Source organism: Chondrus crispus, genomic scaffold (genome assembly GCF_000350225.1).
Source record: "Chondrus crispus Stackhouse genomic scaffold, scaffold_137, whole genome shotgun sequence".
Classification (NCBI taxonomy): domain Eukaryota; phylum Rhodophyta; class Florideophyceae; order Gigartinales; family Gigartinaceae; genus Chondrus; species Chondrus crispus.
The window spans coordinates 160,506-185,534 of record NW_005179005.1 but is presented as its reverse complement, the minus strand read 5'-3'; the positions used below and the strand labels follow the sequence as shown (position 1 = coordinate 185,534).

At 54.3% G+C, this 25,029-nt stretch overlaps 6 protein-coding genes across 6 annotated transcripts; 2 read left to right on the top strand and 4 right to left on the bottom strand.

Moving 5' to 3' along the window:
- Positions 1–4,756: 4,756 nt before the first annotated feature.
- On the bottom strand, positions 4,757–4,927 carry CHC_T00002394001 (hypothetical protein). Its single transcript, XM_005713458.1, has one exon. It carries the CDS (start codon positions 4,925–4,927, stop codon positions 4,757–4,759), a length of 171 nt encoding a protein of 56 aa, XP_005713515.1.
- Positions 4,928–14,748: 9,821 nt separating this feature from the next.
- On the top strand, positions 14,749–15,180 carry CHC_T00002393001 (hypothetical protein). The gene has a single exon (XM_005713457.1). It carries the CDS (start codon positions 14,749–14,751, stop codon positions 15,178–15,180), a length of 432 nt encoding a protein of 143 aa, XP_005713514.1.
- A 3,731-nt stretch (positions 15,181–18,911) lies between these two features.
- On the bottom strand, positions 18,912–19,202 carry CHC_T00002392001 (hypothetical protein). The gene has a single exon (XM_005713456.1). It carries the CDS (start codon positions 19,200–19,202, stop codon positions 18,912–18,914), a length of 291 nt encoding a protein of 96 aa, XP_005713513.1.
- A 1,010-nt stretch (positions 19,203–20,212) lies between these two features.
- CHC_T00002391001 (hypothetical protein) lies at positions 20,213–20,356 on the bottom strand. The gene has a single exon (XM_005713455.1). The coding sequence runs from the start codon at positions 20,354–20,356 to the stop codon at positions 20,213–20,215; it is 144 nt and encodes a 47-aa protein (XP_005713512.1).
- A 1,013-nt stretch (positions 20,357–21,369) lies between these two features.
- Positions 21,370–21,861, top strand: CHC_T00002390001 (hypothetical protein). The gene has a single exon (XM_005713454.1). It carries the CDS (start codon positions 21,370–21,372, stop codon positions 21,859–21,861), a length of 492 nt encoding a protein of 163 aa, XP_005713511.1.
- Positions 21,862–24,277: 2,416 nt separating this feature from the next.
- CHC_T00002389001 (hypothetical protein) lies at positions 24,278–24,823 on the bottom strand. Its single transcript, XM_005713453.1, has one exon. It carries the CDS (start codon positions 24,821–24,823, stop codon positions 24,278–24,280), a length of 546 nt encoding a protein of 181 aa, XP_005713510.1.
- Positions 24,824–25,029: the final 206 nt, after the last annotated feature.

The window sequence follows — 25,029 nt, the reverse complement described above, 5'->3', positions numbered from 1 at the left end:
CGTCGACACGGACCCCCTCGCCGACCGTATCGGGGCCGCGGTCGCCGACGTGCGACGCGTGAACCCGGGGATCCCGGGAACGAGATGCCGGGTCCCTGCGATAAAGGACGGGCACTGCGAGGACGGAGGGCCTCAGAGAGGCCAACGGGAGGAGTGACCGGCGCCGCGACGCCGGGGTCCGACTCTGGCCGACGCGGCTCGTCGGCCTCCGACGCTGGCAACGGCGCCGCCACTGCCGGCGGGAACACCAAGGGCGTACGAGCGGGCCGCGACTTCTGGAACGCGACGATAGGCGCCCCCGTAGGAGCCACGGGACCCACGGAAGGGGGAGTAGAGACAACCGCGGCGTCGGCCGCCGCGGTAGACGGACCGGTAGCGTCCCCCGACGAGGCGGGGAGCGGAGGTGTCATAACGCGAGGAGCAGCCGGCGCACGTGACGAGCAAGCGGGCGTGCGCGAGTGGAAGCAGAGGAGTCACGAAGTGGAAAGGAGGGATTATCGGGGAGACAGCACGCGACACCCCTCCCCAAGGGGGATTGCTGCAACGAAAGCTACCACAACACGCGACCGCGGACGGTCACCCTCAAGGGGAGGCCGTGTGGTATAACCACCCCCCTGGGGCCTTATTTTAGATTAGATCAACTCAGAATCGGATCAGTTACTGTAGGGCTCGATGCTCTACAGTACCACCACGTGTACCCCCAAGCACAGGGGGCGCACGTGTACACGTGTACGCGCGGAACGGAAGAGCGCGCACACACGTGTATTGTCAGCCCCGATGGCTGACAGTATTACAGTGTCGACCGACCGCTGCAGTACATCGGTACTGTACTGTTATGATAGGTTATTATGTACATTAAATATGGAGCGGACCGGCGGCGGAGAGAGGGCGACAAGGAAGGACTTGTCGACGACCGACCGCCGAGGGCCGACTCCCCGCTTATTCTAACCGCGCGCTTTCTCCTTCGCGCGCGTTAGACGACACCGAGCGCGGGTAGAGGACGCGCGACGCACGCCCACGAGCCGGATCCACCTCCGCCCGTCGGTACTGGATCGTTACCCAGTATCGCCCCGGGGCATGGAGGCGTCGATCCGCTCGCGCGTGCGCCCGTCCTCCTCGATTCCGCTCTACCACGCTACCCGGGCCCGTGCTCCGGTTCCGTAGTGGGTGTCCGTCTTCCCTTGTCTTCTCCCTCTCGAGGGTCTCCGCAAGAACTGAGTATACACCCCGCTCTGTTGGGGGTGTTTATACTACACATTCCACCGCATCCTCATTCGTCCCCCATCGCGTTTTGGTCCTGCTCCTTTCTCCGCTGCTTCCGCTTGCCCCACCTGTCCCTTCTTGCAAACGGAACATATGCCCTAACAATCGGCCGTCTCTTCGCTGCCTCGTGCACATCCCTTCGCTCACCCGCCGCGGGCGGGGCACTCTGTACACCGGGAGAGCCGACCCGCAGCTCAATCCCGGGTGGAGGTGCCGCCGCCCGGGCCGAGGTGCACCCCTCAAGCGGAGCGCCGCTTGGGGAGCACTGCCGTGGCTGGGCGCTGGTGATGTCGGGACGTCAGCACGGGCGCGTTCGACGGCTCGGTGATCTATGACGTCAACCTGTCCAGCCTGGGCACCTGCTACCTCAACCGGAGCACCAGCCACCCCCCGAGTGCCTGCTATTTCAGCCTGACCACCTTCCCTCCCTCTTGGTGCGGCCATATTCCGGCTCCGGATGCTGCGGCGCTGGCCGCCCCGCCGCTTTCTCTTTTGTGGAGGCGGCTCCGCACGCAGCGCCATAGTACGACGACGAGATGGCTACTCTTGAGAGCCCGCTTTTATTTATTAGTGACCCTATTATTATAGGGTTACGTACCGCATATGGGACGCGTACACGTGCGTCCCATATGCGGTACCTAACCCAGCCAGCGACGCCGATGAGAGGGAGTGTCACGCACGCGCCCTCCGACGGGCCACGCGAAATCGTAACTTGTGTGTGTGTGTGGACGCGTGGCGATCTGTGTGTGCGTGTGGACGCGGCCGTGTGGACGCGTCGGGGCGTACGTGGCGTAGCCCCTAGCTTCTCGCGTCCGATGGGACATGGGCGAGGGGACGGACAGTGGGACAGGGCGTCTGTGTATGCGAGAGCTCCCGTGGTGGATGTGGTGGTGAGGAAGCAGAGCTGACAGGAGCGGATGCAAAGTTCGCCGGACGGGACGAAGGAGGAGTTTCCGAGATGGGCTTCGGACATAGAGGGCCGTGCAAATAGGGACGGTTGGTTGCTGGAGGACGAGGTTGTGTTGTTCAACAAGGCCGATGGAAATGGTGTTTGGGGGCGGGAAAACGATGAAGCCGAGGATTTGTCGGGAATTGGCTGTATTTAAATTTCAGTTTTTGCGCAGCGCGTTTCTTTGCGCCCGAGCTTGCCGAGGTGCTCGTCGGAGTGCCGCTGCATGTCTTGGGGCGCCCCGCGCGTTGCGGGCGGCGCGCCGCCATCGTCTCGGGCGGCAGCTTCGCCTTGCGCGAAAGCGCCGACGTGTCCGCACTCCGCTCGCCGACTCCCTCACATCCCCGACCCGCCTCACATGTGCCCGTCGTCTATCCCGTCCTCCACTCGCGCCCCTGGTCAACATACCGACACCCTCACAACCGCCCCCGCCATCATCCCCCGATGCCCTAGACCCATCCACAACATCGCATGTCGTCAAACCAGGGAATGATGCCTGCTGCGGGTGGAGTCCCGGTCGAAGTCAATGTCTACGATCCTCAGCACCGCGACAATCCGAACGTCGTGCTCACCATTAACTGGTATCTATACGTCGTCAGAATGGGGCTATATCACTCGGGCGTCTCCATTTGCGGAAATGAGTATTGCTAAGGCGGACACGCGGATGACGACACAGGCGTCTTTGAAGTCGTCCCGCGGAAGGCGCCCGATGCGAAGTTTAGGCAGACAGTCTTTGTAGAGAGTACCAGTCTTGACCCGCAGCAGGTGTTGACACCTGGCTTTGACAAGCTCGGACATCAGAGCTTGTCAAGGCCATGGCCCACGTGTGGAGTGGCAACTCGTATAACTCATTAACGCGGTAAGTTCTGACTTCTTGTCGAGGCAGGCATGCATTTTTATCTCCTTTCGCAAAAACGTAACCCCTTCGCCGTTGTGTTTTGACCGTGCGCAGAAATTGGAATCACTTCGCCTCAGGCGTTGCCGCCGCTCAGCGCGAGCAGCTCTCTGTTGTCGCCGCGATCCGGCATGCCGGGCGGTTCGGCGGGCGCGGCGTCCTCCTCGAGCATGCGGGCGATGGGCAACCGGTGCGAGAGCTGCGAGCTGGCCATGGCTGCGGTGGCCGCGGCCGAGTCCGCGGCGCGCTGCTGGCGCAGCACCTCGAGTACGGCGATGAATCTCAAATTCCCAAAACATCCAACAAAAATACTACTTCCCATTCCCGGACGCATGAATGTGTTTCTCCTTGTTTCTTCTCGGGATACCAAGTTTTGCAGTTTAGCCATGTCTCACCACAGTCCAGAGAGATCTCTATTCTGCTGACCTTGCGTCCCCCTCTAGAGTATGCATATCCCATGATGTTTTACGTGCCCGAATCGATGACAACCAGACGCTCTCCGTTCGCTGGGTGAGCATTTTCTGGGTGAGCATTTGCGGAGTTGATGTTCATCTCAGTGAAAAAATACTCATCACTGTACATCAGCCCTGTTCGTGTGCCAACTCGGCACCAACGTGCGGGGGGAAGACTCGATTATCAAAGAAATGATAATGGTGTGCTGATGGCTTGTCTCTGACTTCGATCGTGGACAAGTCCTTCACCATTCTTCCTGCACTCCAGCTCGTAATAATGAGCCTCAAAGTAAAACCATGGTCTGGTTACCGTAGGGTTACCGTAGGGGTTCATCACGGTGGCGACATCAATCGAGTTCCGTTCGCACCTGTAGGCAGATCTTCCTTGTTGGTAGCTCGCTCATAGAGAAGCACAATTCAGTTGTAACAAGTCCTTTGATTGTGAGATGGTGCGATTCCCAATTTGTGAGTGCCACTTTTCCATGGTTCCGAATAAAGTGCCCTGAAATTGGAATAACGAAACCTTGGTCCACCAATTTGCTCAGAGGGGGTTCAGCGTTCAACAGATGCTTGCCGGTTAGACGAATGAGTTCTAGACTTAACGGAACCGACGAGTCATGGGATTTCCCTCTCGGCTGTCAATTTTTGTGGTGACATGGTTCTTAGGGCGAAAACTAACCGTAGAAGCTGTCATCTTGTCCCAGTGCTTCGAGAAATGAATTTGAAAGGCGGCTGTAGGTGTGATGTAGAAGAGCTCCTGCTGTATGGAATTACTCGAAGCTCTTCTTGAACTCTTTCGCAGTTTGGTTGTGCACATCAATCGAAAACGAGCTGTTAGAACTTGATGTACATCTTGAAGCAAACAGGCGCGTTACATTTCTACGGCAATACACGGGCCAACACACGATCACAGCCAGACCTCCATCCCCGCAGACGCACGTGCAACTCATCTCTGTCTCCATTTCGGTTATGCATGTTCCAACGTACAAATCAGGTCCAAACAGCGACTGTCCGGCGGGCGCACCGTGTCTTTAGGAAAGTGGCGGACGAGAACGGGGAGCTCTTCCTCGCGCCCAGCATGTCAGGCGGACTTGATAACGGGCTCGTTGTCGGGCGTGATGCGCACGGCGGCGTCGCGCAGACCGGGCACAAAGTTGGGCATGAACATGTGCTTGCAGAAGGGACCGTAGCTGTCGACTAGCACGGGGGCGTCGCAGAACTCGTCCTGGATGCGCTTGCGCTCGCCGAAGTACTCTCACGTGCACCATGACTGCCGCGGGCCCCATCGCCACACGCGTCCCCGGCGTAGTCGCCGTCCGTGAACTGCCGCAGCGCAAACTCATCCAGTGCTTTGTCTGGCACACTCATCACGGCACCCACTTGCGACACGGCTTGCGCGGGCAGTGTTGGTGGCATTAGTTTCAGGGTTGCAGCTTTTGATCACTTCAACATTCAGCCCTCTCCTGCAATAGTGCTTTAAGGCCAATTACCAGATTACAGCTGCTCGCTTGCTGCTCTCACGTTCGCAGAAACAAAACATTCAAGCTAGTGGCAGAACTGGCAACACAATGGTCGCATACGCAGCACAAAGTTCTATTGAACTCCCAGTCCGAAGAAATCGGCTTTTATCATACCTCATTTAAACTCTTTCTTTGCGAGAGTTAACCCGCATGTAGTGCAATATGAGTCTCTACGGGGGGGTGAAAAGAAAGGAAAATATTTGGATATGAAAAGTAGTCCGGGTCGGGGGACACACGTGTGAATAATTGCACAGTTTCAATTTTTAATTATTTTATTTTATTTAGTTAATTAGTTGGCATTAATTTTGCTGACACTAGATTAGATCTAGGATCTAGCGCCGCGAGCTACTGCAGTGGCTCCGGCGGGGCTATATAGCATAGTCCAGTTACCAACCCAAGTGAGTAAAGGTAACCCGAGTTGCCAGAGTTAGATCTCGCCTTCGTCGAAGACCGCTTCCGTTCACGCGACGCGCTTTCCTTCTACGCTGCTAACGACATTCTCTATTGCTCGAGGTCCCATTCATTTTTCTTATCCTTTTACCTTTTCTATCTCTACATCTATTTTCCCTTAATTGTGTTGGTTCCATTGGAGTTGGTTGCGACCGATCCGGTGTAGGTGTTTTAGCCATCGGGCAACACGTTGTGTAGCGCTGCTTCTGTTTCAAGTTCCGTAGGAAGGCTGTTGTGACGACGCCTCCGTCGAAGGTCTTACTGTATAAGACAGAGCTGGTACCGCCTACTGCGATCGCGATCGCGCTGGTGAGGGTGTTTTTAGCCATCGGGCAACACGTCGGTAGTAGCGTTGCTACACGGTTACGATCCCGTCGGGTAGTGCTGAAAAAGCCCCCGTCGAAGACCTTGAATTATACCCAAGGTGCTGAAGACGCTCATGGAGCATTGGCCTTACAACCCAGCGAATCGCGGTTACATTCTCGTAGACAAGCCCAACCCGCACTCGCCGAGCCCACAAGTCTTCACAAGTCTCTACCAAAATTATCCTCCTGGGCCGGGTATCTTTCCTTAACCCCTCCGTCGGAGTCGAGCTACCGTGGGCCGCAAGCCCACACAAGGGGAAAGGGAGTCTCGAACGCTCCGTAGCGCGTGCCATCGGCAGTGGTTGTTGCTGTTGCTGTTTTTCTTCTTTTTGTTTGACCGTCGGACTGTTTTCGCGGCCTGCTAGGCACATTGCACTACAAAAGTGGTCTCTTAACCTAGAATTAGTTCTGTCTACGACAAGGAAGTAGTCTGGGTACGGAGTCTCTTTTTTAATTTTTTTGTTCGCATCTTTTTTTTAGGTTCGTTCGCTACGCCGAACGATGTCGACAAGCGCACCCGGGGACGTCGGTCCCGGGGCGAGCGGGAGCGGATCTGCACGGGCGTCGAGGATCCCGAGGGGTCCTCGCACCCGGCGCCAGGCCAATACGGCCACGGATCCCGGAGATCAAGAATCCCCTACGGGGATTGCCGCCGACAAAATTGACCTCGACGAGAAGTTCGAGAAGATGGGCAGCGAAATTCGCCGAGAGAATAAGAAAATTCTCGAGGATGAACTGGCCCTAGTGCGAAAGCAACTGGAGTTGCAAGCAGCCGAGTTCCACATCGTGTTGGGAGAGCTAACAGCTCGCGTGGGACTCGTCGAGAAAAATAATGGCGACGGGACCGACGGCATCGACCCGGAGGTCCTTGCGTCATTGAAACTTTCAGTTAAGGACGCGAGGCGCGACGCGAATCAAGCCTTGGAGTCCTTAGGAAAATTTAGAACAAGCATCGATGACCGATTCGATCGCGCCGCGCAACGTCTGAAGGACCTTGAGCAGGCCGCGGATCAAGCTCCGCAAGGATCGGACGACGAGCCGCTCCCTTCGGGTAGAGAGGGCGACCGTCGGTCGAAGAAGGACAAGCCCGCTCGGCAGCGGAGTTCCAAGTCGAAGCCCTCGAAGAAGGACAAGCGACGTACAAGCAAGGGTCACTGTAGTGACGATCCGGAGGACCGCGACTCACAGTCAGAGTCGCCGGGTCCCTCCGAGGATGGTAACGGCGGTTCGTCGAACCAGTCCGGCGATTCCGAACATCGTTCAGAAGACGAAAACGGATTTCGTCAAGCAAGAAAATTTCCTCCAGACAAGGCGGGGTCACTTCGTCCGCCTCGCGGAGAGACAAGGACGCGGAGCCCGAAGATGTCGCAACACGGCGCGGGCTGCGATGGGAGGAGTTGGAGGAGCTGAATCCGACCAACTACCTCTTCAATAAATTACTCTCGTACCGAACGTACCCCGCTTGCGGAACCCGCAGACATATTTGTCAAGTTCCCGGCGGACCGCCGTGCGAAAAATCAGGAGAGATATTCCGCCTAAGGTGAAGAAGGACAACACGTTCACAGGTGAGGACGGGGTCTTTGTGTTGGATTTTTTGGCAAAGTTAGTTCAAGAGTTTGATACTCAAGAAATGAACGAGGGGCAAGCGATCCGCTTGTTGCCCGAATTTCTAAGCGGAATCGCCTTGAGACAGTACACTTCTGTGTCTCAGACGGCCGGGTCCCATCACGGAAAGGTGTCCGTTTGGCCAGAGGCCGTACAGTGGTTGTTGAGGAGTTTGGCAACCGACGAGGCGATCCGTCAAGCCGTGCTCGCATTGCGAGAAGTTCAGCAAAGACCGTCTGAAGACGAGATGGAATTTTACATTCGCCTAACGGACGCCAGTAATAGCTGTGGGAATGTTTATTCTATGGAGGAGCAGATGAACATGTTCATCGAGGAGCTAGATGAAAGTATCAAGCCCATGGTCTCGCAGTATCGACAGGATAACCGAGATGTCTCATTTTTGAGATTGGTAAATTACGCGAAGGCGCATGGCTTGGCGAGCCGCGCCAAGGACAAGAAGACCAAGAAGGTCACGATTCAGACGCCGTCGACCTTCAGGGCGGGGAAGAAGCCGAGGGCTTCTTATCCCGGTCGTAAAGGTCAAGCCGCCGTTCACTTAGCCGAGTCAATCTCCGCGTCAGATGAACGCGGTGCGCACGGAAGCAGCGAAAATCATTATGAAGGAGCATTGGTAGCCGAAGGCAATTTTATTGAGCCATCGGAGGGATACGGAAACGAGGACTACGGGGCAAGCGGGTCGTCAACTTTACCGACGCCCACATACACGACGGAGTCGTTTTCAGAGCCCACGGATCCCGTGATGATGTTCCGGGGGCGCGGCCACACGCCGGCGCCGCGCATTCCGATGGAAGACAAGGGTACAACGTTTCGAAGGCCAGGCTGGATGGGAAGGCCGCAACATCAAGGAAAGCCGCCGGCCCGTGGAGGACCTAGGCCGCAATATCCCGTCAAGAAGCACGGACTGGTGTGCTATCACTGTTACGAAAAGGGGCACGCTGCGCCAACGTGCATTCTTTCCCTCCGGAAAATGCACCGAGTTTTGGCAAGTTATGAGGCGTTGTCTCCGATGGAGAGGTTAGGGATACCATCGACAAGTTATCTGAAGGTCAAGAATTGGTTCGATTGGCAGACGGCGAGCACGCCAAGTGCTTCAACGCCGAGGTCGAACCAACCCTTCAGAGGGCCCGCCGCGGGGCCCGCGTCGTCGGACATGAGAAGGAACCCGCAGCCGCAGGGAAACTAGAGAGGGGAATCTCGAGGGAGTCACGGGAGGCGCAGGTTCAACGTACTGCGTCCGAGACTCAGTCCCGTTCCCCGTCTGTAGCAAGAAGGAAAGGCCTCGACGAGGAGGTAGTTGAAATAGGGGGTAAGCCGAAGGAGCCGACTGTTGTCAAGAAAATTCTAAGTCGAGACAAGGATCGTCCGATGGATCAAATTCGTAGGCCCTGGTACAGGGTTAAGCGACAAGAATGTCCTGAAAAGATCTTGGTCCTCGCGCGAAAAAACTACAAAGCTTACGCGGATATTGGACCAACGGTCGGATTGATGAGTCGAGTGTTGTCCGTGTTGGACACAGGTGCCGGACCGAATTTGGTTCGAAGGTCGGAACTTCCGGCAGGAATGGAAATGTTGGTGTCCTACGGACCGACCCAAGACATTGGCGACGCGAATAATAGGCCACTCCGGACTCTCGGCACAATTAAAATGCCTGCGAGGCTTGGAAGATTTGTGGCCGCAGCCGAGTTTATTGTATGCGAAAAACTAGCAGTCCCGCTAATTCTAGACGCGGACTACTGTGACCGGTTTGTGGAAGCAATTTATCCAAGGAAGAAAACGGTTGAGTTGGCGAATTTCTCGGAGGTTCCGATAATTAGGCGGTTCTCGACGAGAAAAGGGAAGGAGAATCTCGTCCCGGGAGAGGACGAGAATGATGGAAAGGGGGAGCGAATTTTCCCTAAGGTAAACGTGGCAAGAGCCACGACTATCGAGCCAGGGACGCAACGCGTCGTGGAGTGCACCTCGAAGAGGGCGGGCTTGGTTGTGGTTCAGCCGTGACCGTCGTTGTACGAAAGGCACGGGTTGACGTGCACGAATGGTGTCGTTCAGGTTGAGCCTGACAGGCCATTTCGTTTACTCGTTGCGAATTTTAGGACGTACCCTGTCAGGGTGCAAAAAGGCCAAGTGGTGGCAGAATTATTACCGCACCCGAGGGCCGTGCGCGAGAGCAAAACCACCATTGGTGAAGTTCTCGGAATTCAAGAAAGGAAGAAGGAAAATTTTCCTAATTCTACCAAGACGCCTAAGGGCGAGACAAGATGCGAACCGTCGGATCAAGCGCACGAGGACCCGCCAGAAGAACGGTCGAGTGGGCTCTCTGCCACGGCATCGTCGAAGCCGGAGCAGCAGATTGAGCCCCAACCGCCGGACGTGGAGGACCTGGACCTGAGCCACGTGCCGGAACGGCTGCGCGAGCGGTTCCGACGGATATTGAAGAAGTCCTCTAAGATGTGGGATGGGACCCTTGCTGAAATTAATACCACGGTCCACCGGATAGAGCTGGTCCCGGAGACCAGGCCCATCGCACAAGCTCCGTACCGAGCCGGTCCAAAGGCTCGGGAGGTCGAGGACGCAGAAGTACAGAAGATGTTAGAGGCAGGAGTCATCGAACCGGCGCAGTCAGAATGGGCGTCGCCCGTTTTATTAGTGCTCAAGCCGGACGGATCGATGCGCTTTTGCGTAGACTACCGCAGGTTAAACGCGGTAGCGGTGAAGGACACGTACCATTTACCGCGCATGGATGAGTGTCTGGACTCGCTTGGTGACACCAAGGTTTTCTCCGCGTTGGACGCGAGTTCGGGGTATTGGAAGATGCCTATTCCCGAAGCGGACCGCGACAAGACAGCTTTTTCGTGTCACTCAGGTCTCTACCGTTTTTCAAGAATGCCCTTCGGGCTTACCAACGCGCCGGCGACGTTTCAGAGAGCCATAGATATACCGCTCTCTCCGTTCTGATGAAAGTCATGTCTGGTGTATTTGGATGATATCATCATCTTCAGCAAATCCTGGGAGGAGCACGTCTTCCATGTTGACGCAATACTGCCTGTATTGGAGAAGGCAGGTGTGAAGCTCAAGCTTCGCAAGTGCGAAATTTTCGTCGAAAAGATCAGGTACCTGGGCCATGTCGTTCGGCCAAGTACATTGGAAGTTGACACTGCGCGAACCGCCGCATTAGAACAAGTGAGGTACCCTCAAACGCAGACCCAGCTCAGAAGCTTCTTGGGACTTTATAATGCGTACCGTCGGTTTGTCCCACATTACACAAAAATCGCGCATCCTCTCAATCAACTATTGAAGATGGGACAACCGGTCCAGTTTGAAGGATTCGACGAACCGTGCGAAAACGCTTTTCATAAGCTCAAGGACGCCATCTTGGCACCGGTGTTGGCGCTGCCGAAGAAGGACCTACCCTACTCGGTAGATACCGATGCAAGCGACTATCAAATCGGCGCTTCATTATTTCAAACGCATCCGGATGCGCAACGTAAACCCATCGGGTTCTTTTCAAGAACGTTAGCCGCAGCCGAGAGAAACTATTCTGTATCAGAAAAAGAATTTCTAGCGGTAATTTGGGCCGCACAGACTTTAAGACCATACGATCGTTCTAGAGGCCGCAGGACTAAGGAACATCGAAACCATTCTGCTCGGAGAGGCCAAAACCTACTACAATAGGAAGGTTTATGCCAACCCAAACGACTTCCGGACCTGTGATCCAATCAATAAGTTCATACTTGATATTTTCTACGGCTGCGAAGCCAAAGAGACACTCACGCATTTGGATTCGGTGTCTGTGTACGAGGAAGGAAAAGCAAGAGTCACAATTGGCAGGGCTAAGAGCGGTTAGAGACGAGATCATAAAGCACGCGAATCTCGTGCCGAAGGGCAGCCAGACGGACCTCTGTGGATTTCTCTGCATACTCAGTGACTGATACTCCTGGGTGCGGTGGGAAAGGGAGGCGAACACGGTAAACTATATCTCCTATTAGCAAACGAACTATCTACCAACTATCTAACAGTGATTTGAACCACAGTAGCAGCACTCGTCCCCTTTTTGGGAGTACGATTGAAGTTGTTTCGGTCGAGTTCGACAATAGTCTGAACAGCAAGAATGGCGATGAATTCGCCGTGCGCTGTGCTTTGGCTTACTGTTGATGATGATTTAGTAGTATTGTGGACTCCTCTCTGGGGCGAGAGTAGCAGGATATGTTTAACTTCAACCGCCATCGTGGCGCTCCTCTCATCGCCGACAGTGAGATGGAGTCCCGGACAGACCAGTTTGTAGGAGTGTCAATCGAGTCTATGCTGCACAGGTGTTCGACGCTGGACATATTTGAGGTACAGCAACGTCGGTAGGAGCTACGGAAAGCGAAGATAGAGTGTCGGATGAGCGTTTTCAACACATGCCTAGGCCAATATCATATACCTCGTGTGGATAGAAATATAATGAAATCGTGCATTTCACCTTCTTGTACATCGGACCGGGACAATACGAGGAAACGTACATTCTGGTGATAAGAGATGATTTGTTGCCAGGTTTTTTGGCTCATACGCGCCAGGTCAGCCGACGCAGAGAGAGAGAGCGGCCCAGAGCCAGGCCAACTGAATGCCAACTTTCATGGTTACGCAGGCATGGGCTGGCGATGAAGGCTTACATTTCAAGAACAAGTTGATGAAAGAACTTGCTCAAGAACACGAAACCATACCTCGGTATGCTGTAGCATATTTTCTATGGGTAGACCTCATCGTCGAGAACTGCACGAAACATGTGCAGGCGCCATACAGAAGCCTGCAGTTCGAACTCAAGCTAAGATGACAGGATTGGCCATCAGTTGTAGAAATGATGGAAACCATCTTGAACGAAGCACTGCTCAAGCGGATAGGTTCGCGAGAAAGTGGGACATATCGCACACCTCTTGAGGAAATGACTGGACTCAAACCGACACGAATTACATTACACACAAGCAAATTCTCAGACGGAAAGAAAGAGGGAATGAAGTAAGAGAAGGTCACGGACTTTTTCAGGCATACCAAAAAAATAAGGTCACCAAAGCTGTCAGGTCAGCACTAGGAATAACTGAATAAATGACCTACATGTAGCATCGCTGAGTGATGGGGTTTTGTAGAGATATTCAACCCTACATAGCTACACAAGTTGCGGAAGAGACGACAACGGTTAGTGCAATTTGTTTAAAAAAAGAATCGGAGAGGCACAAGGAGTTTTTTTCTCCTTTGTGTTTGAGAATTCAATTTGGGGCAGGAGTGAAGATCGCCTTGCGGCAGTTGTGGTATCCAATATCGTACGAACGTTGAGGGATATCTGGTTTAGGATGGGAGCACGTGGAAATGTGGGTATGCTATGGTGTCGGTTTGCAGCTGAGGGGGGAGAAGGGCGGAAACTGCTCTAGGTTGGGAGCACGAAGAAAAGTGGGGATGATAAGGTCACAGTTTGCAGCCTAAGCGGATGATATTGGAGCAGACGCAAGGGCAACTTTCAGCCGACGCTATTTAGAGAAATGTGAGAGCCATGACGGTGACGAGAAAGAAAGAAACAATTTTACGACACAGTTCGGAGTGTATGCTGTGTGGGTAAATGACACAGCCTGTGTTTCTATTTTGATAACTGTTCCGAGTTGCGGCGTTGGAACAGGTACATATGTTTGTTCGGCGAATACAAACCGGGCTTTCACAGTATCACTCTAGGCACTGCCCCTGGCCCTGCGCGCGCCCTCACGCTCTCAACTTGTCGCTCATGTCGGTAGCAGAGAGCTGCTTGCCCGAAAGAGACTCCAAAAGCATCGCAGAAAATGCATAAAGTTTAGTGACACAGCCATGGCATGGCGCTAAAAGCACACGGTGGGAGGGCGACGGTGGGAAGGCACTTGGTGTGCAGGACGGGCGCCAGGGGTGCCATCGCGGCGAGGGAGAGGGAAGACGCTTGGAAGGAACACTCCTGTTTAGGTGTATGCCTGGAGCCTGGAGCAGGGGGGAAACGTCCGAATCTGTGATTCAGATTTCGGCATTACAGTCAATCCTCGCTGCTGTAACTGCATGCTCGGTTTCTGCATATTCTCGATTACTGCATGCGTTCGTCAGCTACCGGCTGCGGAGCAGCGATTCCAGCCTGTATATGATATTGAACTGCACACCGCATAACTGCATGAAGAAAGTGATCCTTAATCATATCGAACCCTCATACAAAGGCTTACTATGAAACAGGTAAAAACTTACGACAACAGATATGCAGTGCTTCGCCACCGCCATCGGTGCTTCCTCACCGCCATCGGTGCTTCCTCACCGCCGTCGGTGCTTCCTCACCGCCGTCGGACCCGGATATCTGATTTTTTGAATAAAAACGAGGCATTTGGACACTTTGACAAGTGCATATGTTCGCCACCTGCATACGAAAACCCTCCACTTTTCAGATGCAGTTAGCGAGGATTCACTGTACAGAACGTTTTGGTAGGAACTAGGAACATGAGACAAATGATTTAGGGTAGATACTGTACCCTTGGTACTGTATCTGTAATTCTTTTACAAATTCTCGCACGGACAGCTTCCACTGCCGGTCCCCTGCAGGCCGCCTGCCTGAAACCCCCCCCCCCTGTCCTCGTCCGGCCCGTCTTGCTGGCGTTGGCACCAACGCTTTTGAATCCGGGGACATTCCGCCACCAAGCGCGTGCGGGCAATCATTGCTCGGCCGTCCCTGTGTTGGGGTCTCTCGGCGACCTGCGCCGTCTCTGCCGGGTTGGCGGCACTGAAGGGCTTGAGACAGTCGCGCGTCACTTTGCATGTGGGCGAGCTTTCTATCTTGTCCATCAAAGCTCGCAGACCGGTTCTCGCCGCGACGGTGTCCAACAAGTCCACCTGCCCACTCGGCGCATGACTCGACTTGGGGGGGACCTTCCCACCGCGAGGGTACTGTAAACTTTACTCGTATCGTCCTACGGCTTTCGTTGCAGTACTGTACCGTTGGTACTGTAATACCGATGGACTGGACAAGCCCCCTGGAGTACAGCACCGTATCATACGCCTCCCTGGAGTCCCTTGCAGCCCTCGTTGCTGGCGTAAAATTCTTGTCAGTGCGTCGCGAGAGCAGCCTTACTCAACTCACGATGTGCCAACACAGCAGCAACAATCCGCACAACCGCCGCCCTGTTTTTTCAGCGTAGGAAATCACTCCAAAATTCACTGTCAAGCGGGCACCTACCGTAAAATAGCTGTGGGCCATTGGATGTCCTGCATTTATTCGAATGCGAAGGGTGGAAGTAAACCTTTCCCGCCCTCTCTGCGAGAAGACCAAGAACGAAAAACGACTAACCCTTGGGTAACGACCGACAACGAGAAGAGAGATATAGAAAAGAATAAGCGCCGCTTTGCCACTGCCACCTACTCGAATCCGAACAACACCCCCTATTCGCAAACACCATGGATATCTTGGGCCTCACCGGCCCGGCTGAGCAAGTCGTCCGCCTCATCGCAAGTCTCATCGAACGACACAAGGCCTACAAGGAAAACAAAACGCTCTCTACGGAAGTGCTCACTGCCTACACTACCTTGCAGGCAGACATCACGGAGCTTGAAAACATGCCGATCCATGGAACGTCGTCGCAGCACACGCGCTTGCTCCAACGTGAAGTCGCGGACATCTCAAGCTTCATATTGAATTCCCTCGCTGAGCTGCGGAAAGAGTCGAAAGACCCAAAAGCGAGACTCGGTGCGTACGCCTCTGCAGTGGGAGATAGAGAAGTCCTAGAGAAGCGCAAGCAAGAAGCGGACCGCCTTCACAATCGCATTCTACACGCAAGCGCGGGGATCGATACTCGTGCAACTCGCGTGGCCGTGGAGTCGATCAGCATCGATACTGGCGCGACTCGCGCGGCCGTCGAGTTGACCAGGCCAGGCACGAGTGATAAGTTCAAGGCGTCGATAAGAGCGGAACGTAATCCTGCGTCGATATGTGTGAAGCTTAATTCTCAGGGGAGCGATGGATTGCCGAACACGTGTGAGTCGCGTCTGAAAGCGGCTGTGCTACGGAGAGATAGGAACGAGCAAGTGGGTGCCACAGCAGTGGGACAGGGCGGAGTCGGGAAGACATGTGCCCTACGAGCGATCGCGCACGATGTCGAGATTAAGGCGGAGTTTTCGGGAGGAGTATACTTCATGTCGTTAGGGAAAGATGGAAACGTGGGACGGCTGATTGAAGAACTGTGTCTGATTGTGGAAGCGTCCGGTGGGAACCAGAGGGCTGTGGAAATGCGAGAGCAGAGCGAGTTTGAAAGCGTGTTAGCGAAGGTACAAGCTTGGTTTTGTAGTCATGTGTGTTTGTTCATCATTGATGATGTGTGGGTGGTGAATGATATGGACGCGAATATCCTTCAAAAGTTGTCTGTTCTGACTGGCACTTTGGGGGGCAGCGGGGGAAGGAGGAGCAGACTACTGTACTCCACGAGGGATAAGGAGCTGCGTCAGATTGGGGAGCGGGTTGCTTTCGAGCCTAGGGAGAAGGTAGGGAAAGAAGCAGTTGAGATGCTTGTGCACGCGAGTGAGGCAAATGGAGAGGAAGTGGATGATGCGAGATGCAAGGAAGCCGTGGGTGAAATACTGAAAATGTGTGGCGGATTGCCGCTTGCTCTGAACGTGGCAGGAACGAGCGTGAGGTACATGAGGGACAGATGGCAGGGAGAATTGTCAGAAGCATGGGGAGCGTACCTTTCGAAGATGAAGAGTCGTAACACGATTCGCGGGGAGAGTCCGAAGGACGGATATTCGTCGTTAGATGGGACATTGCATACGTCACTAGATATCCTGGAGTCGGATGTGGGAAGGAGTGGGGAGACGGTTGATGAATTTTCGTTTCGAAAGATGCACCGGAGTCTGTGCGTTATGAAGAAGCAAGACCGGATACCTTTGAGTTTGGTTGGAAATTTGTGGGAGATGAACGAGGAGCGGACGGAAAGGTGTGCAAAGGAGATGGAAAGGGTTGGACTAGTAGAAGTGCAGTATGAGAAGGGTTGTGGTGGGTTGGGGGTGCATGATCTGACGCACGATTTCGCGGTGGAAGAAGCGAAAAAGAAGGAGGGTGTAGAAGAGTGGTATAAGAAGATGGCGGATGTGTGCAGGGCAGGAGAAGGGTTGCTTGCGATGAGTGAGGACCGAGACGGAGAGGGGAAGAGCGCACGGGAGGAGTATGTTTTCGAGAATATATATCGTGTTTTGAAACAGGGTGGGTGCGTAGAGGAGCTGAAGAGGCTATTTTTGAGTGCGCGATGGGTGAAGACAGTGCTACGGAGAGGCGGGGTTTGGCAATACGAGGAAGCTGTGAAGGGATTGAGTAGAGACTTGAAGGGGAAAAGAGGACGCGGGAAGGTGGGAATGGGACGGGTAGATGAGGATGCAGTGGATGGAATGGTTTTGATGATGCGGGCTGCGCGACTGAGTGTACCGTTTTGTGGTGAAAACAGTGCCGGGATTTACTTTCAACTATATGGGCGAGTGAAGCACAAGGCACGGGATTCAAGTTGTGTGCGAAAGATGCTGAAGGAAATTGAGAGATACGCACCACGGCCGTGGGTGCGGCCTGTGAGTGAGTGTGTAGCGCGAGCCGATGGAAAGATGGTGGAGCAGATTGTTCTGCCATATTTCGGAAACGGAGAAATTCAAGTGGGCATGGATTCCAGAGGTGAAGTGTATGGATGTCAGGTGGAGGAGTCCGGGGCAAAAGTACTAGTTTTCAGGCAATCTGCTGAGAAGGAGACGAAGATGGTTGAATTAGAAGGCGAGTTCGAAACGGAGAGCCAGGGCCCAGGGGCCAATGAACCAAGCAGTCAATTAGAAGGCGAGTTCGAAACGGAGAGCCAGGGCCCAGGGGATCTTCAAGCAAGCAGGCGCAAAATGTGTCGACGTTTCAGGGCATATTTTGGAATGTGCTGTGGAAGTGTAACCTCCGAAGTGACTGGAGAAAACCCGAGCGTGACTGTGGAAAACCCGAGCGTGACTGTGGAAAACCCGAGCGTGACAAGAGCCACCTGCGCAATTCTCTGTGAGAGGAAGGAGAATGTTGTTGTGGGATATGAAGACGGAACGTTAAGGCTGTGGAGTACGTCGGAGAGGAAAGTATTGAGAATTTTCCGCGGTCACAAGTCGGAAGTGACTTGTGTTGCGATGAGTGGGGACGGAAGACGTGTGGTATCTGGATCGGGGGACATGAGCGTGCGGGTGTGGGACGTGGAGACGGGAGCACAAGTCGGGGAGGCGTTAGTTGGACACACGGAATCGGTGTGTAGCGTTGCGATGAGTGGGGACGGAAGACGTGTGGTATCTGGATCGTATGACGGGAGCGTGCGGGTGTGGGACGTGGAGACGGGAGCACAAGTCGGGGAGGCGTTAGTTGGACACACGGGTGGGGTGAGTAGCGTTGCGATGAGTGGGGATGGAAGACGTGTGGTATCTGGATCGGTTGACGAGACCGTGCGGGTGTGGGACGTGGAGACGGGAAGACAAGTCGGGCAGGCGTTAGTTGGACATACGGGTGGGGTGCTTAGCGTTGCGATGAGTGGGGACGGAAGACGTGTGGTGTCTGGATCGGATGACGAGAGCGTGCGTGTGTGGAACGTGGAGACGGGAAGACAAGTCGGGGAGGCGTTAGTTGGACGCACGGATGCGGTGATTAGCGTTGCGATGAGTGGGGACGGAAGACGTGTGGTATCTGGATCGAAGGACGAGAGCGTGCATGTGTGGGACGTGGAGAGAGGGATCACACTTCATACCGGGAGGAAAGAGGATTGGGAAGAAATCACGAGTCGGTTCCTGAAGACGGCAGACTTGGGTACTGCTTTCCGCGCAGGACGAACATCACAAATATTTTCAAGGGACGGAAGAATTGTGCAAAGGGGACAGGATGGGTCTGAAGCTGTCTTGGCCCAGTTGGATAATGCAAGAGACTTGCAGATAGACCACGATCACGGGGTCGTAGTTGCAGGGGTGGGTAATGTGGTTGCTATCATGAAGCTAGTGGTGTAAGCTACTAAGTAGTGTAAGTAAGTATCGAAGTGCGATGGCCGCTGGCCGCCCGTGACAGTAGTAGTGCGTTGAGGGTTTTTTGCTTTGTTTTTGATTTATGAATGCGTGAGAAGCTCGCCTCACGGACGTTGCAATCCATGTATGTGTATGTATGTATGTATGAACTAGCGACCTGCTTCCGTTCATCGTGCGCTCTTGTGCTCAAAAGTTATAAAGGTATTCGTGAATGAACGGTGTGTCGAGAAGCGTTGCAGACCGGGTCAAAGCGGGGGCCAATCTCACTTTGAAGAGGCGATGGGTACACAGCCAGCAGCGAGACGGATAAGTAGGAGCGAGAGTAGAGACGACGAAACGAAAGATGTTCTATGAGTTTGTCTAGCCTGCGCCCCGCCGCCGCCACACTCTGCCAGCGGCGAAAACAGTGCGCCCCAGCTCCCCATCCCGCTGCTGCTGCAAGCCGGGTCGTGGCGGGGAAGCGTCCGCCACGCGACTAGAACGCGGCGGGGGCACGAGCGCTGTCCATACGTGCGGCGGCGACGGGCGCGCGCACGCGCAAGGGAGAGCGGGGGAAGGGGGAGGGAGGCACAGCGCGTCGGGGTGAGGGCGCGCGCAACGGCGGCGGCGACGCTTATTCGGACGCACGCGCTTTGAAAGGGATGCGCGCATTGCTGCGCACGAGCGGGAAGCAGGGCGGCATGATGCTTGCGCTGCGAGTTGTTCGTGGTTTGAACGGGAAGCGTTTGCGGGCGGAGCTGCAGCCATGCTACGTGCGGCGTAGAAGACGCACGGCGGCGCGATTTGCGCTACCCCGCCGGCACGGGCCATCCGCCCGCACCTCAGCGACTGCGACCGGCCTCGCCCCGCGTGGGGCGCGGCGACGTAGGCACGTTGGGAGAGGGCGCAGTTGCGCGCGGCGGACGGCGGCCCGGGTAAGCTGAAATGCGCCTTGTATCCGCAGCAGTCGCGCGGGATCGCCGCGGGGCGCAACAGGTGGTACGTACCCTTGGGTAACACCCAAGTAAAGCAGTGATTAAGCAATCAATGTAAAGAGAAATTTAGAGAAATGCATGTGATTGTGAGAGTCGGCAACACTTCGGCAACACTCGTGTGCGCTCATAACGGACACATGTGGACAAATGGGAAAACGTTGACACGCAGAACACGTGCGGGAGCAAGCTGCTGATAATCAGCGGAGAAACAGGAAATACCACAAAGTGCGTGTGCAGCCCTCAGAAATGAGATGTACGCAATTCTCCGGATTGCATTATCCCTTCACAACATAACATAACATTACTCACAGCCATGTATACTTTACCGCTTCGTAGGGCGAGGACAAGAGCAAAAAGAGGAAAAAGGGGAAGATAGATTCCTTGGCAAGAATTTGCTGCCGCGTTTGAACGCGAGACCTCCCGCGCCTCTACGCGAAACTTCCAAAAGGACATCTATCCTTTTGGATACCGTCACACACACCGGAAGACTAGCTCTTGTATCTTTCCGCCTTGGATTTACCGTATTCCGACAACCGGGATAGCATTCGCTCAAAAGGACATTGAATAAAGAAATCAGTCAACACAACCGGGAGGGCGCGAGGTCACAGAGCGGCCGTCGCCGCCGACCTAATAGACCTAATAGCCAACTGTAGTTCAGTGTCCTTAGTATCCTTCCCTTCGCATACCTCAACCATCGCCACATCGACACTCGCTCTTTTTTCTGTTCGAAAAAAATACTGACATCAGTATCCGCGGTAACCAGGTCGAGCATAGCGCCTTAGCGCGACACTCTTTAGAGCACCAACGAGAATAACCGCAGACTCGGAACATATTCACAACTACCTTGCTCTGCTCTGCCTGCCTGCCAACAAGTGCTGCTGCCTCGATCGCATCTTTGTTTTTGACTTCTCCTCTAGACCGAACCTTGTCCACTACCAAACATTCACCATCTGCCTACTCTATTCACACTCTACTCCTACCTCGCCCGTTCTGTCTTGAACACATTCACGCTGCTAAGCCATTTACTCCGCTGCCTGGCCTTTCTGGCCAGCCAAGATAAGACATCCGGTATGACATCCGATTGACTCGACTCTTAAGTTTTGTGGGGTCGCCCAATCGAGCACTTCTTTTACCACACCACTTGGAGAGCACTTGATCCGCGCCTCGTAGATCTGCCCTGTTTTGTCCTCATTCAACACCTTCTTTCCCGACCGCCTCTCGTGCCCGCTCGTGTGATCACGTTACAGTCGGGCTACGTTGCGTATCTGCGCTATACGGGCGCGCTTTCGAACTATATAGGCTGCTTTTGTGGGGCCAATTAGTTGAGTATATACCACCACAATGCCTAGGTCTTCTCTCGTCACCACCACCTCATCTTCGGCACGAGTCTCCCGCTGTACCGGGGACAACGTCCACGTATGCGGGAAGTGTGAAACGCACTGTCCATGCCCGAATTGTGTGGCCGAGAACTGTCACGCAGTCTGCCACTGCAGGCGCTGCCGCCAATGTGAGCCACATTGTGAGCAGAGCTGCGGGCACCGCTGCTACGATGTAGTAGAGGACCCACACCCTATAGCCCGAGTCATGCGCCTAGCTGCAGGGAGGGCCCGCGGACCGAAGCGGTCCCCGGAAGTAGGATACCCTCCCGCGGGGAGGGGCACCACCTGAACGTGTTTAAGCCTAAGCACGACCACGATCCCGGCCGGGCTGCTGGAGATCGTCCAGGTGAGACGAGCACTGATGTGTCAGGTCTGTTTAGCTCGGAATCAATTCCCCAGCCCCCCGACCCGGATAGTGCATGGTCACTGCGTAGTCCGCACAGCAGTGACGACATCATCGGGGACATGGGGGAGGGCGACCCTAAGCCGGAATATTGTGCTAGGGACATGAAAAGAATATTCAAGTGCAACCGGCGGACTATCGCCTCTCGATGGAATGGGCAGGAAGCGGCTTACAGAAGCAATTCTCCCTGCCCGATGCCCTGGGACGTTTGCGATTTTGGTTACATTCAGCCATTCGCGCGCCCGGAGAGTCTCACTCGCAACTGGGACTTTGAGGTTGTTGCCGGCCGCCTACGGCTCCGGCACAGGGGGCTCGCAGTGTGGGTTCGATCGACAAGCGACCTCGCGGTGTCGTCGTGGTCGTCGTATATCAAGCACGGGTGGTTAAGTTACTTAGCCGACGCCCACGGTATGTATAGCGAGTTTGCCGACTTAGTTGCGGCAGGTACTGTCCACATTTACGAAGACGATGATGTCGCTGCTAAAGATGTGTCGTGTGTTTTGTTTGACGTACCTATTCCCGCTGTTGGGAGGGATACACTAGTCCGATTATAGTCCGATACGCGCGGCGCCCGATCGATGTGACCGAGGCCTGGCGTTGTATGGCGAAATCCTTCATGGACGCGAAGCCCCCCCCCCCCCCCCATGGCTAGAAGGCCAGTCTTTCTGCCCGTCCTGGTGGCCGGTGACGTGTTACCACGGGCGGAGGTTGACGGTGAACGCGTTTTCGGACGAGATCGCGGCGCCGGAGTGGAACGATCTAGGGGGTGGTAGTGATATATGGTGTCCTGGGCAGGTGCAGTAAGATGCCCGCCGTGCATGCGATCAGAAGTATGGCATTAAGCCCGTTGCACATTCCCCTCCACCCCGTGGACAACTGTTTTTTCTCCTTATTCAGGCACTGCGAAGACGGGGACGGGTCATCACTTGGGCCGATAAACGCCAGCCAGGTTATCTCGTGCGGTATCATAGATATTGAGGAGTGCAGGTTGCGTGCGATCCCTGGCGGTAAGTGGCTGAAGGCTGCCGGGGATGATATCTGGGTCGTGCGCACGCGGGAAGAAGCCACACATCGTGAGAAACTAATGACTGTCGATCTGGTGCCGAGACAAGCAAAAGAGAGTTGGAGAGAGATACCCTCGACCCTCAGCCGTCGCACCTCCATATCGCAAGTTGCGATACACGTGTGGGATTATGATAACCTGTGCGAGAGGGTGAGCCGTAGCACTATATAGAGGGATGCACTACTAAAGACGGCACTATTGAGAGACCCCCCTGTATGACATAGACCACGATTCAGAATGTGATGAGAGGAACGATGCCCACTGAGCTAAAGGGGAGGTGCCGTTGGCCAACGACATGAGAGAGGAATGACTGGGAGTCATATGAAGGAATCACCACACAGAAACTACCATTGGCAGCCCCAGCAGTTTAGGAAAAAAAAAAAATTACCTCAGCTGTCCTTGTTGCCCTTGACGCAGACCTCAACATGAGCGAGGAACACGACGCTGCTGCGAACCAACAGTTGGAACTGATGCTGTACTGCGGCCCCGCTGAGCTACAATGAATGCCGGACAAGGGGGATGACAATTAAGCACATGTTCGCTCCCAGTTGGAGTCACTCGTCGAGGACGGTATCGCTAGGGACGACATCCAACAACGCTACGTGCAACTGTTGCCCACTGAGACACTATTCGCACCCCACGCCCTGAACAACGCTAACGCCCATACGATGTTCAAAGAAGTAAGAGAAGTAATACACAGACGTGGAGGCAGAATCGCAAAGCCCCGTGGCCTCACGATTAAGAAATCACTGCCCGACCACTTCAGCGACCCGCAGGCAACAAAACACGAAACAGATATAGATTGCGAGCTTGTAGCAAGGCCTAATCCTAATCCCCCGAGCAGTCACTGAGTGTACGCCCTCGCCTCGTCCTTGCACAACACAGAGCGTAAGTCCACGACTTCTTGGAATAAATCCCTGCACTGTCTAACTAGAGAGCTCCCGCGGTCAGACCTGTAGCATATTTACTATGGGTAGACGGCACCGTCGAGAACTGCACGAAACACGTGCAGGCGGCGTACGGATGCCTGCAGTTCGAACTCAAGCTAAGACCACAGGATTGGCCATCGGTTGTAGGAATGATGGAAACCATCTTGAACGAAGCACTGCTCAAGCGGATAGGTTCGCGAGAGGATGGGACATATCGCACACCTCTTCAGGAAATGACTGGACTCAAACCGACACGAATTACATTACACACAAGCAAATTCTCAGACGGAAAGAAATAGGGAATGAAGTAAGAGAAGGTCACGGACTTTTTCAGGCATACCAAAAAAATAAGGCCACCAAAGCTGTAAGGTCAGCACTAGGAATAACTGAATAAATGACCTACATGTAGTATCGCTGAGTGATGGAGTTCTGTAGAGATATTCAACCCTACATAGCTACACAAGTTGCGGAAGAGACGACAACGGTTAGTGCAATTTGTTAAAAAAATAATCGGAGAGGTACAAGGAGTTTTTTTCTCCTTTGTGTTTGAGAATTCGATTAGAGGCAGGAGTCAAGATCTGCATTTACTCATACTCTTTACAGTAATACTCAAGTTAGGACATGGACAGATGTAGTAGCCATCGGTGGAAGAAATTAAAGCTCGACCATCGGAAGTTCTAACCCCCTTCGACTTGCTCACACTACCTACAGTGTCTAAAGGTCTTTTTCGTCTGAGGGATTCTAAAGCACAGGAGCCGCTGCAGAGGATAGGATAGTAGTGCCACTGCTTCTAGGTGTTAGTCTCAGTTATCTACTTGCGAAGATTCTCGGGCCAGGAAACTGAGATTGTCTCCAATCATCACGCCTGCCTACTTACCATCAGAATCTATTAAAACTGTCCTTAATCCATTACATGGGGGAAAGGCGTAGACTCGCATATGGCTTTTGCCAGCATGGCTTCCCTTGCTCCAAAACCTCTCATGCTGTGCTGTTCGACGAAACCTCCAACACGGCTAGCATGTTCTTCCTCTTCTCTGAACATATACAAAGCACCTTGCTCGTAATCGTCATACCCACAATCACGATCGCCACGAAGTCGAACGCCGCCGTGAGCACTGCGACCGTCATCACCCTGGTCTTGTAATGCTTAACCTCCCCTAACACGCCGGTGAGGATCAGCACGGTCTTATTCTCCCCTCCGTTAACCCCTTTTGTTGCGTCGACAAACGCAAACATCGAACTCCAGTCCCTCGCGCTGATCTCACTACTGAGCGCGGTATGTAACGGCAGCGCCTCGAGTGCGTACGACAAGAACTGGAAGAACACAATGAGCGCGAGATGGCAATAGGTCGATGTCTTGCGCTTCAATTCCTTGACGTAAAACGACACCAGGAAGATGAGCCCCAGCGCCGCCGCGCTACATGAAAGCGCGAGCTCCGTGTCCGACACGAGCGTGACGGTGGGATGAAGCAAAAAGGTGCCCTGGAACTTGCCCACGGCGTAACAGTCCTGCTGCGATGCCATGCGTGCCGCATCGCCCAGCGTGGCAGCGTACAAGGCGGCGCACGCAACGCCGTCCTCTGGGTCATCCGCTCGGAGTAGGCGAGCATTTTTTCTGGTGATGCCGCCTCTCTCCGACGCATGATCGCCCTTGTCGAAGACGCTGATATTGTCAGTGTGTAGTGCGTGCATGTCGACAGTGGGCAGCTGTTCGAAATCGGTGTCCAGAT